The 20,331-nt window shown below is 45.2% G+C and overlaps 1 protein-coding gene across 1 annotated transcript in view; it reads left to right on the forward strand.

The window, feature by feature from the left end:
- The window catches only part of SEPTIN2 (septin 2), a 49,617-nt gene that overhangs the window by 13,428 nt on the left and 15,858 nt on the right, over positions 1-20,331 (forward strand). Inside the window, exons 2-7 of the mRNA XM_040427933.1 lie at positions 1,586-1,613; positions 5,178-5,289; positions 6,917-7,003; positions 9,130-9,253; positions 15,510-15,644; positions 15,834-15,951. Of these exons, the coding sequence (XP_040283867.1) occupies positions 1,605-1,613; positions 5,178-5,289; positions 6,917-7,003; positions 9,130-9,253; positions 15,510-15,644; positions 15,834-15,951 (585 nt within the window). The 5' untranslated portion in view covers positions 1,586-1,604. The remainder of the gene's footprint in view (positions 1-1,585; positions 1,614-5,177; positions 5,290-6,916; positions 7,004-9,129; positions 9,254-15,509; positions 15,645-15,833; positions 15,952-20,331) is intronic.

The raw sequence follows: 20,331 nt of genomic DNA on the forward strand, positions 1-20,331 counted from the left end.
GGGGACTCGATGCGATCACTCACCCGACACAAACCCCTTCTATGTCGCGGCATAGAAGGGGTTAATCCACCTGCATCGCCGGCCGGCGGATACAGCATGGGCCCGGCTGCCACGGACTGCCGGGCCCCTGCAGTGATCGCGCACCGCTCCGGTGCCCGCGCGATCACTATAACGTACTATTACGTCAAATTGCGGGAACGCACTGGTTCCCATGACGTAGTACATCATAGGTCGGGAAGGGGTTAATATGTGACAATTTAAAAAAAAAAAAGCGCGTCCTCTAAGGCCAAAATAGGCCACATCCTGAAGTAGTTAACTGTTCACTTCTGAGAGATGATGGCAAACCGTGAGGGGGAAAAAGCAGAAGGCCTAGGTGCACAATTGAACAAAAGTATGAATTTATTGGATTATTCTGATTGAGAAACCTTAGGCTTGGTTCACTTGTGACTGATTAGTGGCAGAAAAAAAAATGCAAAAAGAGTGCGTACACATGCTGCGGCTTTTGTTGCAGAAAAGCTGCACGTTAGGCTAATCGCGAATCTTTTCCAGCCAATTCTCCACATATTTGCTAGAATTCTGCCGGATATCCACCGGTCCCCATTATGTTAATTGAGGCCAGACGGTACCTTACAAACTGCCGGAGTGCGCAGAGGGAAAAACACCCTGCCGGATCTAGCTTTAGACGCAGTGTCATTATTTGCGTTGGAAAGGGTGACATCCACAGTATAAATTGAAATGCCCAAGATTTCAAATCTGCAGTACTACAGTACATATTTTCTGCTGCGTTTTTTTTTTTTTTTTACGCAGCATGTGTGCTGATACTGTACAATGCGCAGATTTGCGACTCAAAAAATCTGCAATGCCAGATCCGCAGCTAATCAGCCACGTGTGAACCCAACCGTAGTCCTCTTTCACATGAGTGATAAGGGATGGCTCTGGGTCTGTTCAGAAAGGTTTTGAGTGTTGGGCTAGTTTCACACTAGCGGTAAGTTCTTCCAGCAGGATGTACTGGCAGAGGAACAGGATGTCTTCCGGCACGCTATCTGGCATAGTCGGGTACTACCTGACCACCCAGAGCCCATTGAAGTGAATGGGACGGCTTCTTGCAGTTACACCTACTCGCTGCTGCTGTTGCGATGGCGAGCAGGTAAACAATGAAGGGAAGGCTGTGCTCGCAAGGCGCATGCCTTCTCTTCAACCAGCTGGTCAGCAGGCTGCTGGGTGTCAGATCCCTGCCGATCTGATATTGATGACCTATCCTGAGGAGAAGTCATCAATATTAAAATCCCAGAAAACCCCTTTAAGGGCCCATTACATGGGCCAAGAATCCCAAAGATAATCGATAGGAACACTGGTTATCGATTATCTGTCAGTGTAAATGTACCACTGATTACCCTACGAATGAGCAAAACACTTGTTCATCGGATAATCTGATAACTACATCTCCTATCAGCCATCAATGAGACACACATTGCATCCGGATCATTCTCTACAATCTGTCAGTCAGCCCGTGTAAATCCACCTGATGAAGAAATGATCTGTCCGCTTAGCCCTGTATTCTAACTGCTGTTTGTTTGTTTTGCAGTTTTCTTATCAACCACAAGATGTCAAAGGTAATAGAAAGAAAAACTTTATAATTGCGACATATTGTGTTTAATATAGTAATAAAACTTGAGAAACCTTTTTTTTTTTTTTTTTTTTTAACAACCTTTTTATCAGGTTTATTTTATTTTAACCTAGTAGAGGGAATGTCATCAGAAAATGACCTATTGGTTAAATAATGTTTTAACATATTTTTAAATAATCTTTCATGTTTTGAATTTTCCATGTCAATATCTATATTTAAAGAGGACCTTTCATCTGAATCAAGTAGGTAAACTGAATATACATACATGGAGAGCGGCGCCCAGGGATCCCCCTGCACTTACTATTATCCCCGGGCGCCGCTCCGTTCTCCGGTTACAGGCTCTGGTAAAGTCATAGTTAGGCTCCACCCATTTGAGCCTGCCACGGTCTCCTTCTCCTATGCTGTAGCGCTGGCCAATCGCAGCGCTCAGCTCTTAGCCATGCTATGAGCTGAGCGCTGCGATTGGCCAGCGCTACAACATAGGAGAAAGAGACGCCGGCAGGCTCAAATGGGTGGAGCCTAACTGTGACTTTACCGGAGCCTATAACCGGAGAACGGAGCGGCGCCCGGGGATAACAGTAAGTGCAGGGGGATCCCTGGGCGCCGCTCTCCATGTATGTATATTCAGTTTACTTACTTGATTCAGATGAAAGGTCCTCTTTAAACAAAAACCATAAATCCTGCAGTTATCCCCATTGGCCGTTTAAGCCTAATAGTCGCCCCTTGGTCTGTACAGATCACTTTACTGCAGTTTTCTGCTTATCTGTCTTTCTAATCCTGCCTGTAATGATATCACCTCTGTGTACAGATAAGACAGGATCCACCAATAGGTGATTGTCAGATCTTATCTATTCCTACCTTGTACAATGACCTCTGCACAGATCACAGGAGATGCCTAGAAAACTCTCCCATAGATGTCACTGAGGTCCCCTCCTGAGCATTGTGTCTATGGCCCATGGGGCTGCCATAAAGCAGTTTTCTTAATGCTCTCTAAATGCTGTTAAGAACAGCTAATCGCGTTTAATAGAAATAGAATAAAAAAAATCTACGATCAGAAAATTAAAATCGGATTAGAAAAAAAGATGAGTCGTTATCTGGATTTTACTGGCAGGTAAAGTTTTTGACACATTTCCTTTAACTAATAGAGAGGATACACCATTAAACGGATTGTTCAAGTAGATTAAAAATGTCCCTGATGCCTCTATAGGTGGCCATACACATTCACTAGCTATCATTCAGCTGGCGGCTAGCTTTCCCGTCTTCCTCCCGGCTCTCCAATACACACGTTTGGTTCAGCCGAGGTGGAGAGATTAGTCCACTACACAGTAGGTGGTCTTTCCCAAATTGCAGAGCCAGTGATGACCACTGGTTTTGGGGAGGTAGTGCAGCCGTTTATGGACCATTCCCCTGGTGGGTGAGGAGGAATAATGGAGGGCGTGCAGATCAAAGTGAAGGGGTGTCGAGTGGCAGGATATGGAAAAATGAGTATGCACAAAAAGGAAACACACACTTGGGAAGCTAAGGTAGTGCTTCACAACTCGAATATGATCAAAGCAGTCCAGCTCACCGCTCCTCTCCTGGATACTCCCAAAGTGCACGGAAGGCTTTGGATCAGACACGTGGAGAGAAATCCAGCACTGTACAGGGATCCAGATAAAATCCCTTTATTCCATACAATAAAACAGACTGAAGTTGCTACTGCTGCACTGATCTGTTGGATGTTTCATCCTGTGGAATAAAGGCATTGTAGCTGGATTTCTCTTGACGTGCTAAACCGCTAGAATGGATTTCCACTGGCCAAGGTCTGTTCTGTGTACCACACTGTAGAGTCCATGCTTTCCAGTATTTTAGATTTGACATGTGCAGGCAGAAGTGAGTGATCGGTCGTCAAGTCTCAAACAATGTGTTGTCTATATACTCTTTTTACAAAGAAGAGATTACCCAGTCCATCCGTGAAGGTGCCGGGAGTTGGACTCCAGAGGATAAGTCATCAATATCGTGAAACTGGAAAACTTTAAGGGGGTTGTCTGAGTTACATAAAACCTTGGGCAACCCCTGTAAACAGTCTAAAATAATGAAGGAATACTCGCCTGTTTTCTCCTCTGCTTCTTCCTGCGCTGCGCTCTGGTCCTTACTGCTACACTTTGTTTTACTGGCTGCAGCAGTGATGTTCTGTGCACACAGTTCACCGTCCCATCAATTGGCTGCAGTTGTGACCTGGGCACAGAACATCGCTGCTGCAGCCAAGAAGATGCCAGCACTGGGAGGAACGTGGCGCAGCAGTCAAAGAAACAGAGAAAACAGGTGAATATCTATTCATTTGTTATATATACCATTTTTATTTAACTGACAACCCCTTTAAAGTTATGTGCTGAGTAGTATGTATGTGAGTGAGAAGGGCAGGCGTGCAAATTGTTGTACATGTTTGCTATTCCCCCAATTATTTTGTGTTGGAGGATATGTAGTCCTGTCCAGGTTCTTTTCCCTGCCAAACTGACCATTAATAGATGATAATGGTCTGTTCATCTTTGGGGTGTAAGTGTAAGGCCTCATGCACACGACCGTTGTTGTGTTCCGTTCCGCAAAATGGGGTTCCGTTGTTCCGTGATCCGTTTCCGTGTGTCTTCCTTTATTTTTAGAGGATCACCAGACATGAAGGAAAGTAAAAAAAAAAAAAATCTAAGTCAAGTTTGCCATGCAAATGATAGGAAAAATGACAATCTTGTGTGCCTCCGCGTTTTTTTTCACGGTCCCATTGACTTGAATGGGCCCGCAAACCATTTTCCGTGAAAAAAATAGGACCGGTTATATTTTTTTGACGGACTGGAATCACGGACGCGGATGGCAAACGGTGCATTAGCCGAGTTTTCAACGGACCCATTGAAAGTCAATGGGTCCGCAGAAAATCACGAAAAACTGAACAATGGACACGGAATAAAACAACGGTCGTGTGCATGAGGCCTAAGGGTAATGTTTGGAGTCGGTGTAAAATCCATGGGAAAGTTATAATTTTAAATTGCATCTGTCAGCAGTTCTGTACCTATGACACTGGCTGACCTGTTACATGTGCGCTTGGCAGCTGAAGACATCTGTGTTGGTCCCATGTTCATATGTGCCTGCATTGCTGAGAAAAATGATGTTTTAATATATGCAAATGAGCCTCTAGGAGCAATGGGGGCGTGGCCGTTACACCTAGAGGCTCTACTCTCTCTGCAAAGGCCAGGCACAGAATGCTGAGCCTCTAAGAGTAAAATGAATGACATTTACGGTGCCTGTCTATGTCTTGTATGTGTGCATGGATAGATGAATGGCATTCTGGGGAGTATTCCATCTCCAATCTAAATGAAGTGAATAGTAGAAACATTGTATGGCTTATCCATATTGAATGCTAGGATCGGATTACACCATGAGACAGGTTTCTTCTCCATTATGTCTTGCATACAGTGATTTGATTGTTCAGTATGTCAGGACGGAGCACCTGTGTGATCTGTGACGTCATCTTCTTTCTCCATGAAACCCTGTATAACGTGTATTCTTCTTCAATATACAGCCTCAGTTCACAAATCCAGAAACCCCTGGATATGTTGGATTTGCTAATCTCCCAAATCAGGTTCACCGAAAATCTGTGAGAAAAGGATTTGAGTTTACCTTGATGGTTGTAGGTAAGAAACAGAAGTGGCATTGAGTAGTCCATTAAAACAGAAAATAAAAAAATACTATGGGGCAGATTTATCAAATTGGTGTAAAGTAGAACTGGCTTAGTTGACCATAGCAACCAATCAGATTCCACCTTTCATTTTCCAAAGGAGCTGTGAAAAATGAAAAGTGGAATCTGATCGGTTGCTATGGGCAACTAAGCCAGTTCTACTTTACACCAGTTTTGATAAAATATATATATATATATATATATATATATATATATATATATTAGTGAAGCAAAAGAAGGCAGCACTCCAGATGGTAATGAAAAAGTGGACGGTTTATTCACTAATCAGCAACGTTTCAGCTCTCTATGGAGCCTTTTTCCATAGAGAGAGCTGAAACGTTGCTGATTAGTGAATAAACCGTCCACTTTTTCATTACCATCTGGAGTGCTGCCTTCTTTTGCTTCACTATCTACACTTGGGATCTTGGTCGCAGGTCTCTCAGGAGGATTTTTTTTGCACCCGTCCTTTTCTTGTGTGCTTCTTCTTTTCTTTCCGTTTTTATATATATATATCTCTCTCACTACACTTAGGTCCTGTGTGATATATTCTGCCACAGATGCAATATTTTATATCTAGTCATCTGGTCCATTGTTGTGGATAAGTCAATCAGAGCCGATGTCAGAACAGACTTTTCGGATGCATCAGCTGCATATTAAACACAAGAAAAACTTCTGCCGCTTTTTTTATTTATTTATTTTTTTGTTATATGACCTTGCGTATATTTGCACATAACAGCGCACATAGATTTCTTATCTTGAATGTGGCGACTTGGTCTTTTCTGTTTTTAGAATGTTTGTTTCTTTCATTGATTTTTAACAGCTGTTATGATGGGAAAGAAAAGATCTCGAGTGGAATGAAATATAAAACTGCTCTGTAGCTATAGAATGTGCCTATCACACAGTTTTATTGCTATTAAAGGGGTTCTGCAGTTCTTTTAAACTGATCTGTCCTCTGGATAGATAATCAGGATCTGATCGGCGGGGGTCCGACACCTGGGACCCCTGCTGATCAGCTGTTTGAGAAGCTAGCGGCAATGGCAGTAGCGCAGCGGCCTTCTCGCTGTTTGCCGCAGGCCCAGTGACGTCATGAATAGCATCACCGACCTGGGTGGGGCTAAGCTCTGTTCACTTAGGCCTGCGGTAAACAGCGAGAAGGCTCGGCATATTCAATTCCAAATAAAACCTTGAACAAAATATACATTTTAAACTGAAAATGAAGTAAAAGGAGTAATAAGAAAAAAGCGTTTGCATTTTCAGTTACAAAATGGAATATTTCCACCATCAATTGAAATTTGTTTACAGATTTAGCTTTTCTGTTAATCACTGAACTAATATTTAGTTGAATAACCTTTATTTATGATGATTGCTTTATATCTGTATGGCATGCAAAATATATATTATTATTATTAGTATTATTTCAGTTGTGTGATTGTTTTCCATAAAGTCCGCCCAATAGAACCACCAGCATGCTTCCTAATTACAATATGGCACCTATGGAACTTTGCATGTTTCTTTTGATAGCATGTGGATGTTAACTGTTATTTAGATTGAATATATAAATGACCTTTTTTATTCTTTTATAGGTGAATCTGGATTGGGGAAGTCTACTCTGATTAACAGCCTTTTCTTGACCGATTTGTATCCTGAACGCATAGTGCCCGGTGCAGCTGGTAAGAAATGACACTGTCCTTCTGTATAGTCGTGATGGGGGATGTGTGTGTGTGTGTGTGTGTGTGTGTGTATATATACACACACACACACACACACACACACACACACAAAAGAAAAACCACCAGCTGCACCATCCAAGAGAAAAAAGGAAAAAAAGGAGGGTGCAAGGCCCAAGTATGGCAATGGGTGCTTACCCACTTGTATAAGACAAAAATTGGACTGCACTCCAAAGGACTTTCCAATGAGTCCGTGTGCTTTAGTCACCCTTAAAGTGGCACAGAGCGACGTTTCGGCTCATACATGAGCCTTTCTCAAGCCATCTCAAGATGCATTAGACAATTCCTCCTACGTACTGTGCTACGGTAGGGCGGACCGCTTTGCTGCACAGTTTTGCAGTTGTCTGTAGAGCTCCAGGGGGAGACGGCGCAGCTCATTCTCCTGTGGTGGGCGCACACATACATTTTCTGCTGCAGGTGTTGCCTGGATTTCACAACAAATCAGTTGCAAAATCCGTATGTTTACATTGTTATGGATTTTTCAGTGGAAAAATATGCAGCAAAGAACGGATATGCTATGGATTTCAAATTCACGCGGCATGTAAGTTTACCTGCAGATTTGATTTGCAGATTCTATGGTTACAAATATGGGTGGAAAACCTGTAGTGTATTCGCCGAGTGAGAACATATCTTTAAAGGGGTTGGCCCATCTCGCACATTGGAGGCATATCACTAGGATTTGCCACCAATGTCAGAGAGGTTCGGATCCTAGAGGTAGGACCCGCACCAGTGTCTAGAATGGGGCCCTCAAAGTGAAGTAAAGCTGTCCATTTACTTCTATAGGAATTCTGGAAATAGCCAAGGACTCCCATAGAAGTGAATGGAGGGTTGCTGTACCTGGGCGGTCCATCCTCGTTCACATTGGGTGACTCGCACAACAATGTGTGAGATGGGCCACCCGCTTTAAAAACTGTTCCAGTACCATGCATGGGAGTCTTTTTTTACCCAAATGCCATGTTTTTCAGTTTATTTACACCTGAAGATTGGCCCATTATGTTATGTCAGTAGACTGAGTATAAATAAATCATTAGCTTTCATTGCTGCATTTTGTGCACCCCTTGAAAGTAAAAGTGAAAGCATCACATTTATTTCTTACTATATATAAATATATGTGAAGCATTCTTATATCCTAATTTTATTTTCTTATCGTAGACTGTAGAGGTCATTGTGTGGGGAGGAGACGAGCTGTGACAGTACCCATTGTCATTGGTGGATCCTTTGTTATCTATATAGATATTACCTTCCACTGTAATCCTGCCTGTGATGATAGTGAGGTGATTCCTACAAAGTTAGATTTGCCAGCATATTTTGAGGCTCATCAGCGGTTGTGAAAACTGCAGGCTTCCATTTTAATACAGATGGTGGGAAATTTGGAAAAACATTATTATTAGTCTCAAAATCCTTTTAAAATATATTTATCTATTGTTTGTATTAATTATATAAATTTTAATGAATTGTATTGTTTCTGTTGATTTCTGATTATGCATTCCCTTTGTGTTGGTTTAGAACTTCCAGGAACACTGCCACTCTAGTCAATGGCCTGTTTCTGGTATTACAGCTCAGATTCATTCACTTGAATGGGGGAATGAGTTGCAATAACAGACACAACCTGTGGACTACAGTGGCGCTGTTCCTGGAAGAAAAGCAGACCTTGGTTTCTAATCCCAGACGACCACTTTTGGTGTTTAGTTGGATCTGTCTGCAATTTTCTGAGCACTGTGCCAATGAAAACCGAAGAGCCAAGTGGCATTGGTATGGTTTTCATTGGGGTTTTCCAGGTCTGAGATAATAATGATGGTGATGACCTATCTCCTTAGGATAGGTGATCACTATAGGATCTATGGGGGCCTGAGCCCTGGCAGCCCCGCTGATCAGCGGTTTTCACAGCAGTCACCGGCACCAGAACTCGCTCAGAGAACGGAGCGGGAAGCAAAGCTCCATTCTCTGCTGTGGCTGTGTCAGGTTACTGCGGCTGAGCCCTCATAGTACATGCAGACGTGTCTGACATTTGTGTTTCTTGTCGTATCTGGTTTGGCGCCATTTCCTCTTTTATTTCATGCTCTTTTTAGATAAAATTGAACGTACAGTAGAAATTGAAGCATCTACAGTAGAGATTGAGGAAAGAGGTGTAAAGTTGCGTCTTACGGTGGTCGACACACCAGGCTATGGCGATGCAATGAACTGCGAAGACTGGTCAGTGAATAATATGTGTTCAACTTTTTATACTGTATCCCTAATTACCCCCCCCCCCCACCCCCCGGAGTCACAATAACGCCTGCACAAGATTGATGCACATGATGAGCGTGCTGTGTAGTCTGTGGGAGCGAAGTTCTGGTATGTGGCCAGCAGAGGGAGCAGTGCGGCCGGAGATGGAATGTTTAGCGCATGTTTCCAGACAGCACATGTGCACAGGTAGCCGCGCCTCTTGTATTATCTCTGCCTGTAATTTCACCTGCATATTCTTAGCTGATCCATGCTGGAAGTGAAGAGATAGCTGCCGGATACAAGTGAGCGGTCACACGCCATTATTATCACCACATGCAATGTTATATAGGGAGTCTGCGGGCCATTATGTGTGCACATGGGGCATAGTTGCCTGCTCTAGTGAGGCAACTTAAAGGGGGGCCTTTACACATGGATTGTGTATCACTAGAGCTTGGTTTATAGTATCTTGTTAACAGTGGGGGTTTGACTGGTAGAACCCTGACAAATCAAATATAATGAAGTGGTGCAGCGCTACGATTCCTTCCGAGTTTTACCATACACTCTGATTTGGGCATTATGTCTTATACTGAACCCCTCAGAATGCAGTGGCCTGCTTTCTCATCTTTTGGTAGGGTATCAATGACTGAACCGCATTGATACCACATTTATTTAGTATTTTATTTATATAGCGCTTACATATTCCGCAGCGCTGTACAGACATTGCCATCTCTCATATCACTCCCAGGGCTCCAGACTAAAAAAAATATCAAGGAGCCATTGGCTCCTAACCTGAAAAATTTAGGTGGTAAACTAAAATTTTTAGTCGCCAAACTTGAAATACGTATAATTACGGTATAATAAAAAAATAAACCACACGTCTTACCTAGGGTTGTCATGATAACAAAATTTGGACTCTATTTCGATAACATAAAAAAGTATTGCGATACTCAACGATTTGGAGGTATAGGGCTTGGAGGGGGTAAAGGGCTTGGAGCCCTGCTGGCGAGGACGCCAGGCAGGGTGAGGCTTGAAAGATGGTTTGCACTTCTGCTCTGAGGCAGATTTAAGGGTTGGCCGCTTTGGGCTGGAGGAACTCCGAAAGGGCCGAAAAAGAGGTCTGCGCCTGTTGAGGCACGCCAAATCCTCTGGAAAGGGATATAAGACGTTTAAAAGTTTTGGTAAAGAAAAATGCCTGTCGGAAGTTCCATTTCTTGGAAAGGGCAGAATCAAACTCCGAGTGGTTGGGGAACACCTTTGGCGAGCGACTGGATCGCCTGAAGGAAAAACCAGAACCTGCAGATGAGGGCGCAGGGTCCTCAACCTGTAAGGTTTCTATAACTGCTGCAATGAGACTGTCTACCATGGCAGACAGTTTGGAAGACTGGTCCTCCGGTAAGACAAAATCAGCGTCTGACAACTTTTCCTGAGAACACTCCTCTTCTAATGAGGACGCGTCGGAGCGAGACTCCCTGGGAGATGGATGAAACGGGCGGCACAGACTCCCTTCGAGGAGAGGGTGGTCTGGTCAGTTTTGCAAGACGGCTGCGATAGGAAGCAGCAGAGGGGTCCCCAGAGTCTGACTGGTCAGAGGGTGGCCGTGCAGCCAAACGCCCCAGCCTGTCCACAATGGCCCTGTTGGAATGGGAAACGTCCTGCACCATCTTAAACAGAGCACACCCACTCCAGCTCTACCATGGGCTGGGCAGGGGGGTGACTGGGACATGGTCAGAGCCACTTGGCGGAGGAGCAGAGGGGGTCCGACTGATTGGATGGGAATACTGAGCGACAAGAAGCACATGCAAAATGTCGCACAGAAGTGACCGCTGGCTTTGGGGCCTGGGATCTGGGTTCAGACATAGTGAGTACCTGTAGTGAAAGGAAGGAGGGGAAAGAGCTTACCCAGCCTGTGTCTCTTACTGCAGCCTGTTCAGAGAAAATCTGGTGCCAGGGTCCGCAGAGGCCCCCCTGAGCACTAGATGGGCGAAGTCAGAGAAACCAGTGCGAAGAATGCAGGGCCCAGAAAGTAGCCTGGCAAGTACAGAGGGCTTCCCTTCACCCCACCCCACAGGAGAGCTGACGTGCATCTGGTAACTGTTTTGCTGCATGTCACCGGCCGGCTACACCGGAACAGAGGGGCCTTGTCGTGGGTGGCCCTGGTGACCCGAAGGCCGGTGAGATGCAGAGGCTTTAAGAACCTCTGTTCCCCCTTGTCTTCTGGTGGAGCGGGTTTGGGGACCCCCTGGTCTCCCGTCTTCTGGGTGGGAGTGCAGGCCGCTAGGACTGCCTGTAATCCCGCTGGAAGAAAAGAAAAAAGGAAGAAAATAAATAAATCAGCGGACCTGCAAAGCAGGGAAGGTCTGCCTCCTACGGACACTAAGCTATAACTATTTTAGCTTAGTCCCTGTAGGAAGGGTATAGCTGGAGGGAGGTGCTCACACTTTTGTGCTTGGTGTCCCCTGCTAGTGGCAACAACTATACCCAAGGTCCAGCGTGTGTCCCCCAATGATATGGATAAGAAACGCCATTTGCGCAAAGACCGTATTTGTGATGATAAATTTGGCCTTAGTATGATGTATTCAGATGTATACTTACCTTGATAAAAAAAAAACAATATAGTGGCTGTTGAGCCATTTTTAAAGGCCTATTATTCTTAGGGTTCGTGCACACTGCTGTGCCCATAATGTGGCCCGCAAACAGCGGGTCCACAATATATGGGCATCACCCATTCACTACGGAATGCTTCCGTGGGGTTTCTGTCCTTTCTTCCGCACCGCAAAAAAAAACAGTACATGCACTACTTTTTTGCGATGCGGATCGCGGACCCCATTAAAGTGAATGGGTCCTGTGTCTGCATACGGCAGGCCTATGATCAGTGTCATGTATTGCGGACTGCCGGCACACAGTGTGTGCATGAGCCCTTATACACAAGAAAAAAAAAATAGCAAGGTCTCTGGGAACTTCCTCGGAGAATCAGATTTCATTACAACATATCCTAAAAATGTTCCACTTCTGTACAGTATAATGCAGATCACTGGCCGCATCTGTGTCCAGCTGTCCTCCTAGACCAGTAACTCCCCCGTAATAGTGATACATGGTGAGGTAATGCTCCATAATAATTTATATATAGAAAGTTATCCAGAAAGAAATCCATATTGCGATCTCTAGGGCGCGTTTTGGAGAGGGATCTGTTTTATTCTCGTTGGCTGCTCTTTTAACAAACTATTCCCTGTTCTATAAAAGTAAATTGGGTCTAGACACACATAGGTGTACTAGCAATAAAATCTCAGAGCTTGCAGTGTAATTACCCTACATAGAAGCATCATTATGGCAAATAACGCATTAACATATCTCCTCTCTCTGCCGCAGCCGTTCCATCAGTCACATAACCTAAAAGTGTAAGTACAACAGCTGCTAATGGAGGGCGGCTGTGGTGTTATGCTTCTCAGTGCGCCCTACACACTATGGATTAGGGCTCATTCAGACGGCCATATCCTGTCTGCAAAAAATGCAGATCAGTTTTTTTGCAGATTAGATGCTGTCCTGTCCTATACTATACTTGTCAGTAAAAATCAGGACATGGCCCCATTGAAGTCTATGGGTCCGCAAAAAAAAAACGGAATGCAGTCAGTTTTTTTGCGGACGGCATACGTCTGAATGAGCCCTTATAGCTGTATAATGGGCTCTGATCACTCACCCTACTGTTAGAAGCCTCAGTCATTTATTCTGTAGTTTTTGATTGGAAAAATACTGCTCAATACAGCTTTTTTTTTCCCCGTTAAAATATTGGACACCTTGGCGGACACCATGATATGTCAGTGGAGTCCGCTGAGCGCTGCTGCTGTGTTTGTCATTTGACCTATCTGGTGGAGCGTAGTGGCTGCCGATATAAATAGAAGCCACAATGCAAAGTGGGAGCATAGCCGGAACTAAAGTTTTTTTCCAGTAACTTTGACGTTTGTTGGCTTTTGATAGTGGGGGATAGAACACAAAAAAATAGTTTAACTATAGAAAAGGGAAACTGCTGGGGGTGGCATTTATTCTCTGGTTGCTTGCCAATATATGTTGGTGGGACAAACTGTTTTGGTGTCCTTAGCAAATCCAGAAAATTATTTACTGTTTATATGATTGTGAACTACGCTCTGGCAGTCCCACTCTCGTCAATACTATGGATGCCCTCTTTTTAGTCTCTTGTCCATTTTGGGTTACCCTGATTCCTGTGATGTGTAGGAGAAACGTTGTGCATGTGTCAGTCATATTATCAAAAAAAAGCATAGTGAATAAACTCGTTGCAAAAGCAGCATACTAAGTGTGTGAATCCAGACGCTTTTACTTTTTGCTTTGTCAGGTTTAAAAAAATATTTGCGCATACAGATGCCATGTATTGTTCTCAGCATAATTTATAAACTGTACATGTGGTGCTTTTGATTAGGATGCATAAACCCACCCGCCACGTCAAGGTGACCTCTTTCTTGTGAGTCCCTAATGTACAATGGCACAAAGGCACACGGCGATCACCAAAGTCATAACACAGCACCTGCAGGCAGCGCAACTCGGCAGCCCAACATAACCCCTGCTGTTATCCACAGCGCCATGGAACAGCAGTCTCCCTGCAGCAGCGCCTCATGTGAATAGATCTCAAAAACTCACCTCTCCATATGGTCTCGGAAACTAACTGAAACTAAGTAGGAATTAAAGGGGTTCTTTACAGCTCTGAACCCGGACATACCCACCTTTTCACCCAGGCAGCCTTCCTAATATGTGCATCGAAGCCTTTCATGCTCCGATGCTCTTCTTTGACCTGTGCTGAATTGGGCAAAGGCTTTTTCTGGAGATCTGGTGACATACTGGGCTTTCCATAGGGACTGCTAGGCGGAGGCTCCTGCCCAGCAGTGAGCCCAGTGACATAACTGCACTAATAGGCAGGCTTTAGGCAGTGCTAAAGCCGGCCCAGCATAGCTGTTGACGTCACCAATTACACTGCTGGGCAGAAGCCCCTGCCTAGGAGTGTAAAAATATAAACAAAAAAGCCCTGCTTGATCCAGCATTTCATGCTCCAGTGCTAATATCAGAGGGGCTGTCTGGGTGAAAATGTGTGTATGTCCTTGTTCAGCTGTGAATCCGGACAACCCCTTTAACTCTTATGCAGTCTCCTAATTAAAAACACCTGAGTTGTATGGGTGGAGTGCGGACATCATGAAAAGTAGCAGTGCAATATTCTGACAAAAAAGACCTGGATCTCACAGCCACATGTCATGCATTGCTGTATTGCTTCTCAGCATAAGTAATAAACTATATATGAGGTACTTTATATACTTTTTGATTAAAATGCAGAAGTCCACTCACCACGTCAAGGTGACCTCTTTTAAATGGGTCTCTAGTCTACAGTGCTGCATTGGACCCACTCAAGAGGCCACCTTGACGTGGTGAGTGGGCTTATGCAATTTGATCAAGAAGTATACAAGGTACTTTTTGTAGTTTGTAAATTTATGCTGAGAAGCAATAGATCAATGCATAACGTGGATATGCATTCCATCCCATCAATGTCATATAGGTGCAGTACCCTCTGGGACCTGATCCCATCTAGAGAAAGTGAAGAAGAGCACACCATGCCTGTGCAGCATGCTCTCCATTCATCACCATTGAACGCCTGAAAATAGCCAAGGGGGCGCACACAGCTGTTTTTGGAAGTCGGTGAATGGAGAGCGCACAGCACAAGTGCGGCCCCCTCTCCATTCACTGCTATGGGACTGCTGCAAATAGCCGAGCCAGCACTCCGCTATTTTCGTAACTCCCATAGTGGTGAATGGAGAGGGGGTCCCACATGTTAACTTCGGGGCTACCGTTCTGGAGATAGGTGTGGGACCTACACCTATCTGCCATTGATGGTATATCCTAGAGCAGGGCTGGCCAACCTGCGGCTCTCCAGCTGTTGTAAAACTACAATTCCCGCCATGCTATGCTGTAGACTGATAGCTGTAGGCTGTCTGGGCATGCTGGGAGTTGTAGTTTTGCAACAGCTGGAGAGCCGCAGGTTGGCCAGCCCTGTCCTAGAGATATGCTGTCAATGTCCCAGATGAGGATACCCCTTTAAATCTCCTTTTAGTAAAGATTGGTGTCTGAAATGTATGTTCTTTCAAAAACAAAGTAACAATGTCTTAGTGCCTGAAACATTAATAAATTCTCTATATAATATTACATTTTCATATCTTTTAAACAAACTTTTTTCCCTTTTTGTTAATTGCAGTTTCAAGCCCATAATTCGTTACGTGGACGACCAGTTTGAGCGATACCTTCATGATGAGAGTGGTTTAAACCGGCGACACATTATAGACAATCGTGTCCACTGCTGCTTTTACTTCATCTCCCCCTTTGGACATGGGTATGTGAAGTTCTTTTTCTGGTTCATATTCTTATTACGTCAGCCACTAGGTCACCTCTACAGTTCAATCACGACACAATGTGCATCAGTACTGGTTAATGCCGATCAATATATACATATTAGTTACACATATAGGATTGTTTTCTATATGTATAAGTGTAATGATGTAGTTGCTTATGTGTGTTGCAGCTTAAAACCTCTTGATGTAGAGTTCATGAAGGCTTTACACAACCGGGTGAATATTGTCCCAGTGATCGCCAAAGCAGACACTTTAACTCTGAAAGAACGTGAAAGACTCAAGAGAAGAGTAAGAATTGCTTTGAGACCTTAGCTTGTTTGGTTTTCGGTATCCCACAGTCGCTTTACTTTATTGCATACATACAATATCACTGTATCTATCCTCTCATTTCTCAGCACAATCTGCAGTTTTTTTTAAAAGGATTATTCCAGGAATAGCATTTCTCACCTAAAATCACATGTAGCAGGGGTCAGACTGCTGGAACCGCCCTCTATGCTGAGAATAAGGCTGTGTGTCTCTGCTAGACCTAGAATCTATTGTATTACATGGACCTAATGCTGTCAGTGTAAGGCTACTTTCACACTAGCGTTCGGGGCTCCGCTTGTGAGTTCCGTTTGAAGGCTCTCACAAGCGGCCCCGAACGGATCCATACTGCCCCAATGCATTCTGAGTGGATGCGGATCCGCTCAGAATGCATCAGTTTGGCACCGTTTGGCCTCCGCTCCGCTCAGCAGGCGGACACCCGAACGCAGCTTGCAGCGTTTTCGTGTCCGCCTGGCCGTGCGGAGCCAAACGGATCCGTCCAGACTTACAATGCAAGTCAATGGGGACGGATCCGTTTGACATTGACACAATATGGTGCAATTTCAAACGGATCCGTCCCCCTTTGACTTTCAATGTAAAGTCAGGATTATACCATCAGATCGGAGTTTTCTCCAATCCGATGGTATATTTTAACTTGAAGCGTCCCCATCACCATGGGAACGCCTCTATGTTAGAATATACCATCGGATTTGAGTTACATCGTGAAACTCAAATCCGACAGTATATTCTAACACAGAGGCGTTCCCATGGTGATGGGGACGCTTCAAGTTAGAATATAATGAGAACTGTGTACATGACTGCCCCCTGCTGCCTGGCAGGTGCTGCCAGGCAGCAGGGGGCAGACCCCCCCCCCCCCTCCTGTATTTAACTTATTGGTGGCCAGTGCGGCCCCCCCTCCCTCCCCAGTATTAATTGTAAGCAGTGCGGCCCCCCTCCCTCTATATTCATCGGTGGCCAGTGCGGATATTAAATATGAGCAGTGCGGTCTCCCCCTCCCTCCCTCCCCAGTATTAAATATGAGCAGTGCGGTCTCCCCCTCCCTCCCTCCCCAGTATTAAATATGAGCAGTGCGGTCTCCCCCTCCCTCTATTCATTGGTGGCCAGTGCGGATTCAAAGTATTGTGATCAGTGCGGCCTCTCCTCTCGACCCCCCCCCCATCATTGGTGGCAGCGGAGAGTACCGATCGGAGTCCCAGTTTAAATCGCTGGGGCTCCGATCGGTTATCATGGCAGCCAAGACGCTATTGCAGTCTTGGCTGCCATGGTTACTTAGCAACAAATAGCAGCATTATACTTACCTGAAGAGCTGCGATCTATGTGACCGGCCGGGAGCTCCTCCTACTGGTAAGTGACAGGTCTATAGGCAATGCGCCGCACAGACCTGTCACTTTACCAGTAGGAGGAGCTCCCGGCCGGTCACATAGATCGCAGCTCTTCAGGTAAGTATAATGCTGCTATTTGTTGCTAAGTAACCATGGCAGCCAAGACTGCAATAGCGTCTTGGCTGCCATGGTAACCGATCGGAGCCCCAGCGATTTAAACTGGGACTCCGATCGGTACTCTCCGCTGCCACCAATGATGGGGGGGGGGGTCGAGAGGAGAGGCCGCACTGATCACAATACTTTGAATCCGCACTGGCCACCAATGAATAGAGGGAGGGGGAGGCCGCACTGCTCATATTTAATACTGGGGAGGGAGGGAGGGGGAGACCGCACTGCTCATATTTAATACTGGGGAGGGAGGGAGGGGGAGACCGCACTGCTCATATTTAATACTGGGGAGGGAGGGAGGGGGAGACCGCACTGCTCATATTTAATATCCGCACTGGCCACCGATGAATATAGAGGGAGGGGGGCCGCACTGCTTACAATTAATACTGGGGAGGGAGGGGGGGCCGCACTGGCCACCAATAAGTTAAATACAGGAGGGGGGGGGGGGGTCTGCCCCCTGCTGCCTGGAAGCACCTGCCAGGCAGCAGGGGGCAGTCATGTACACAGTTCTCAGTATATTCTAACTTGAAGCGTCCCCATCACCATGGGAACGCTTCTGTGTTTAGAATATACTGTCGGATCTGAGTTTTCCGAAGTGAAAAATCAGATCTGAAATAAACTGTTATGCAAACGGATCCGTTCTGAACGGATGCAAGCGTTTGCATTATAGGAGCGGATCCGTCTGATGAAACATCAGACGGATCCGCTCCGAACGCTAGTGTGAAAGTAGCCTAATTCAGTAGATTCCAGGACTCTCGATCACACAGCGTTATAAATCATTGACAGTATCGCACAGCATTACTGATTTAGAGGGGAGATCAGAACGGAATCTCACACTGAACACGCTCGTCTGTGTCTGGCCTACAAGTTTATATTCTCACTACTCCTGATACTATATGCTGCATTTCTAAAGCTCTTCCCAGTCACTACCTAGTGCTGTCAGCATTGATAAATTCCCTTTTAAATAAAATCTGTTTATACTTACAAGGAAAATCCATCTCAGAATGGATATGTGTAATCCTTATTCAAAGTTTTTCCACCTAATACTGCAGTATACCTAATGAGTCTGGTAGGGGACAGTTCTTAAGTCCGCTGTATTCCTGAGCTAAACTCAGTCTCAATGTACTGAGGCCCCTAACAAATTCCATTGACTTTGATAAAGTTCTCTGCTGGCACCCCACCTTTCATTGACAGTGTGAGGGCATTTTTACATTGGGAATAGCTTTATAATTGCCTCCATGTAGCACTGATTTCATGTGACAGAAGAAATAATCATGACATACCCCATCACATACGAAAGACCTGCTCCACTAGAAGCTTTGCCTGAGGTTTTCCTTTCGAGAGTCTAGAAAGGTATGGTGTGAGGGGTTATTTCATAGGGTCCTCATGTTGGAGGGCTGCTTGTGCTTGTAAAAACTATCTGTACCTTCGTGTGAAAAGGAAGTTAATGTCACTGAATAAGTATGGATTGTCAGTCCAAAAGATCCACTCTTGCTTGGTGGTGCCTGCATAGTGACTATTTTGAAATGATTTCACAGATGACTACTGTATTTCCTCCATGTCAGTTCTGCAGGCCCAAAGACGAGAAAGATTTTAACTTTTTATTTTTATTTTTTTTAAATCAAAAAAATTGTGTCATCAGAAAATGGCTTATTGTTTAAATCACTTTGTTTTTAAGAATTTTTTTATGTTTTTAATTTTTCATGTCAATATCTATATTTAAACAAAAAAAATAAACTCCTGCAGTTTTCGCACGGGCCAATAAGCCCAAAAATAGGCGCCACTTCTTGGTCTGTACAGATCACTTTACTGCAGTTTTCTGCTTATCTGTCATTCTAATCCTGCCTTTAATGATATCACGTCTGTGTACAGATAAGATCCACCATTCACAATAGGTGACTGTCAAATCTTATCTATTCTTTCCTTGTACAATGACCTCTGCACAGGTTACAGAGCATGCCTAGAATACTCCTATAGAAGTCACCGAGGTCCTCTCCTGACCATTGTGTGTATGGCCCATGGGGCTGCCGTAAAGCTATATTCTCGCTCGTATCATTGGGGGACACAGGACCATGGGTATAGCTGCTTGCTGCCACTAGGAGGCGACACTAGGCTAGAAAGTGATAGCTCCTCCCCCGCCAGCTATACCCTCCCCAGTCAGGAGAGAGCAAATCAGTTTTTAGCTTAGTGTCATAGGAGGCAGACCTCCCTGCATATTGCAGGGCGGCTTTTCATTTATTTTTTTAATTTTTTTTTTTCCTTTCTTCTCCTTAGGTGGAAAACAGAGTTGCCTAGCCCCTCTGTTTTCCCGGGGTGTGTAGCCGGTGTCAGTTTCCCTCACCGGCCATCCTCCCACTAAGAAGTTAATGTGGACCAGGGCAGCCTCGCTTCCCCCCCCCCAGCCTAAGGGTCACCCATATCTCCAGACCCTCAGTTCCAGCTTCCTGCCACTTAGGTGCCAGTGGCTGAAGGGGTGACCTTGCTGGTTTTGCCGGATGGAGGGTGAAGAAGACAGCAGCAGATGAGTATATCGGCCCTAGTCGCTTAAGTAGCGGCCGGCCGCAGCTAAACTTTAGGCCCCGGCGTCTCGGCCGCAGGCAGTTCTTCCCTCAGGGGGCGGGGCTTGGCTTCCCGCCGCTGCAGTGGGCGGTTTCTTCTCATTACCCAGGACCTGGGTAGCCTCGGTTGCTGGTAGGCCATACACTCACACCCTCCCCAGCCCTGAGTCAGTCATTCAGCCATGTCTGATCCCACTAATGACCCCCGTCTGCCTATTGTTACACACTTTGCATGTACTGTATGCAGTCTTCAGTTCCCTCGTGGTCAATTGGACCCTGTGTGCTCTGTCTGGGGT

Source organism: Bufo bufo, chromosome 4 (assembly GCF_905171765.1).
Source record: "Bufo bufo chromosome 4, aBufBuf1.1, whole genome shotgun sequence".
Lineage (NCBI taxonomy): Eukaryota > Metazoa > Chordata > Amphibia > Anura > Bufonidae > Bufo > Bufo bufo.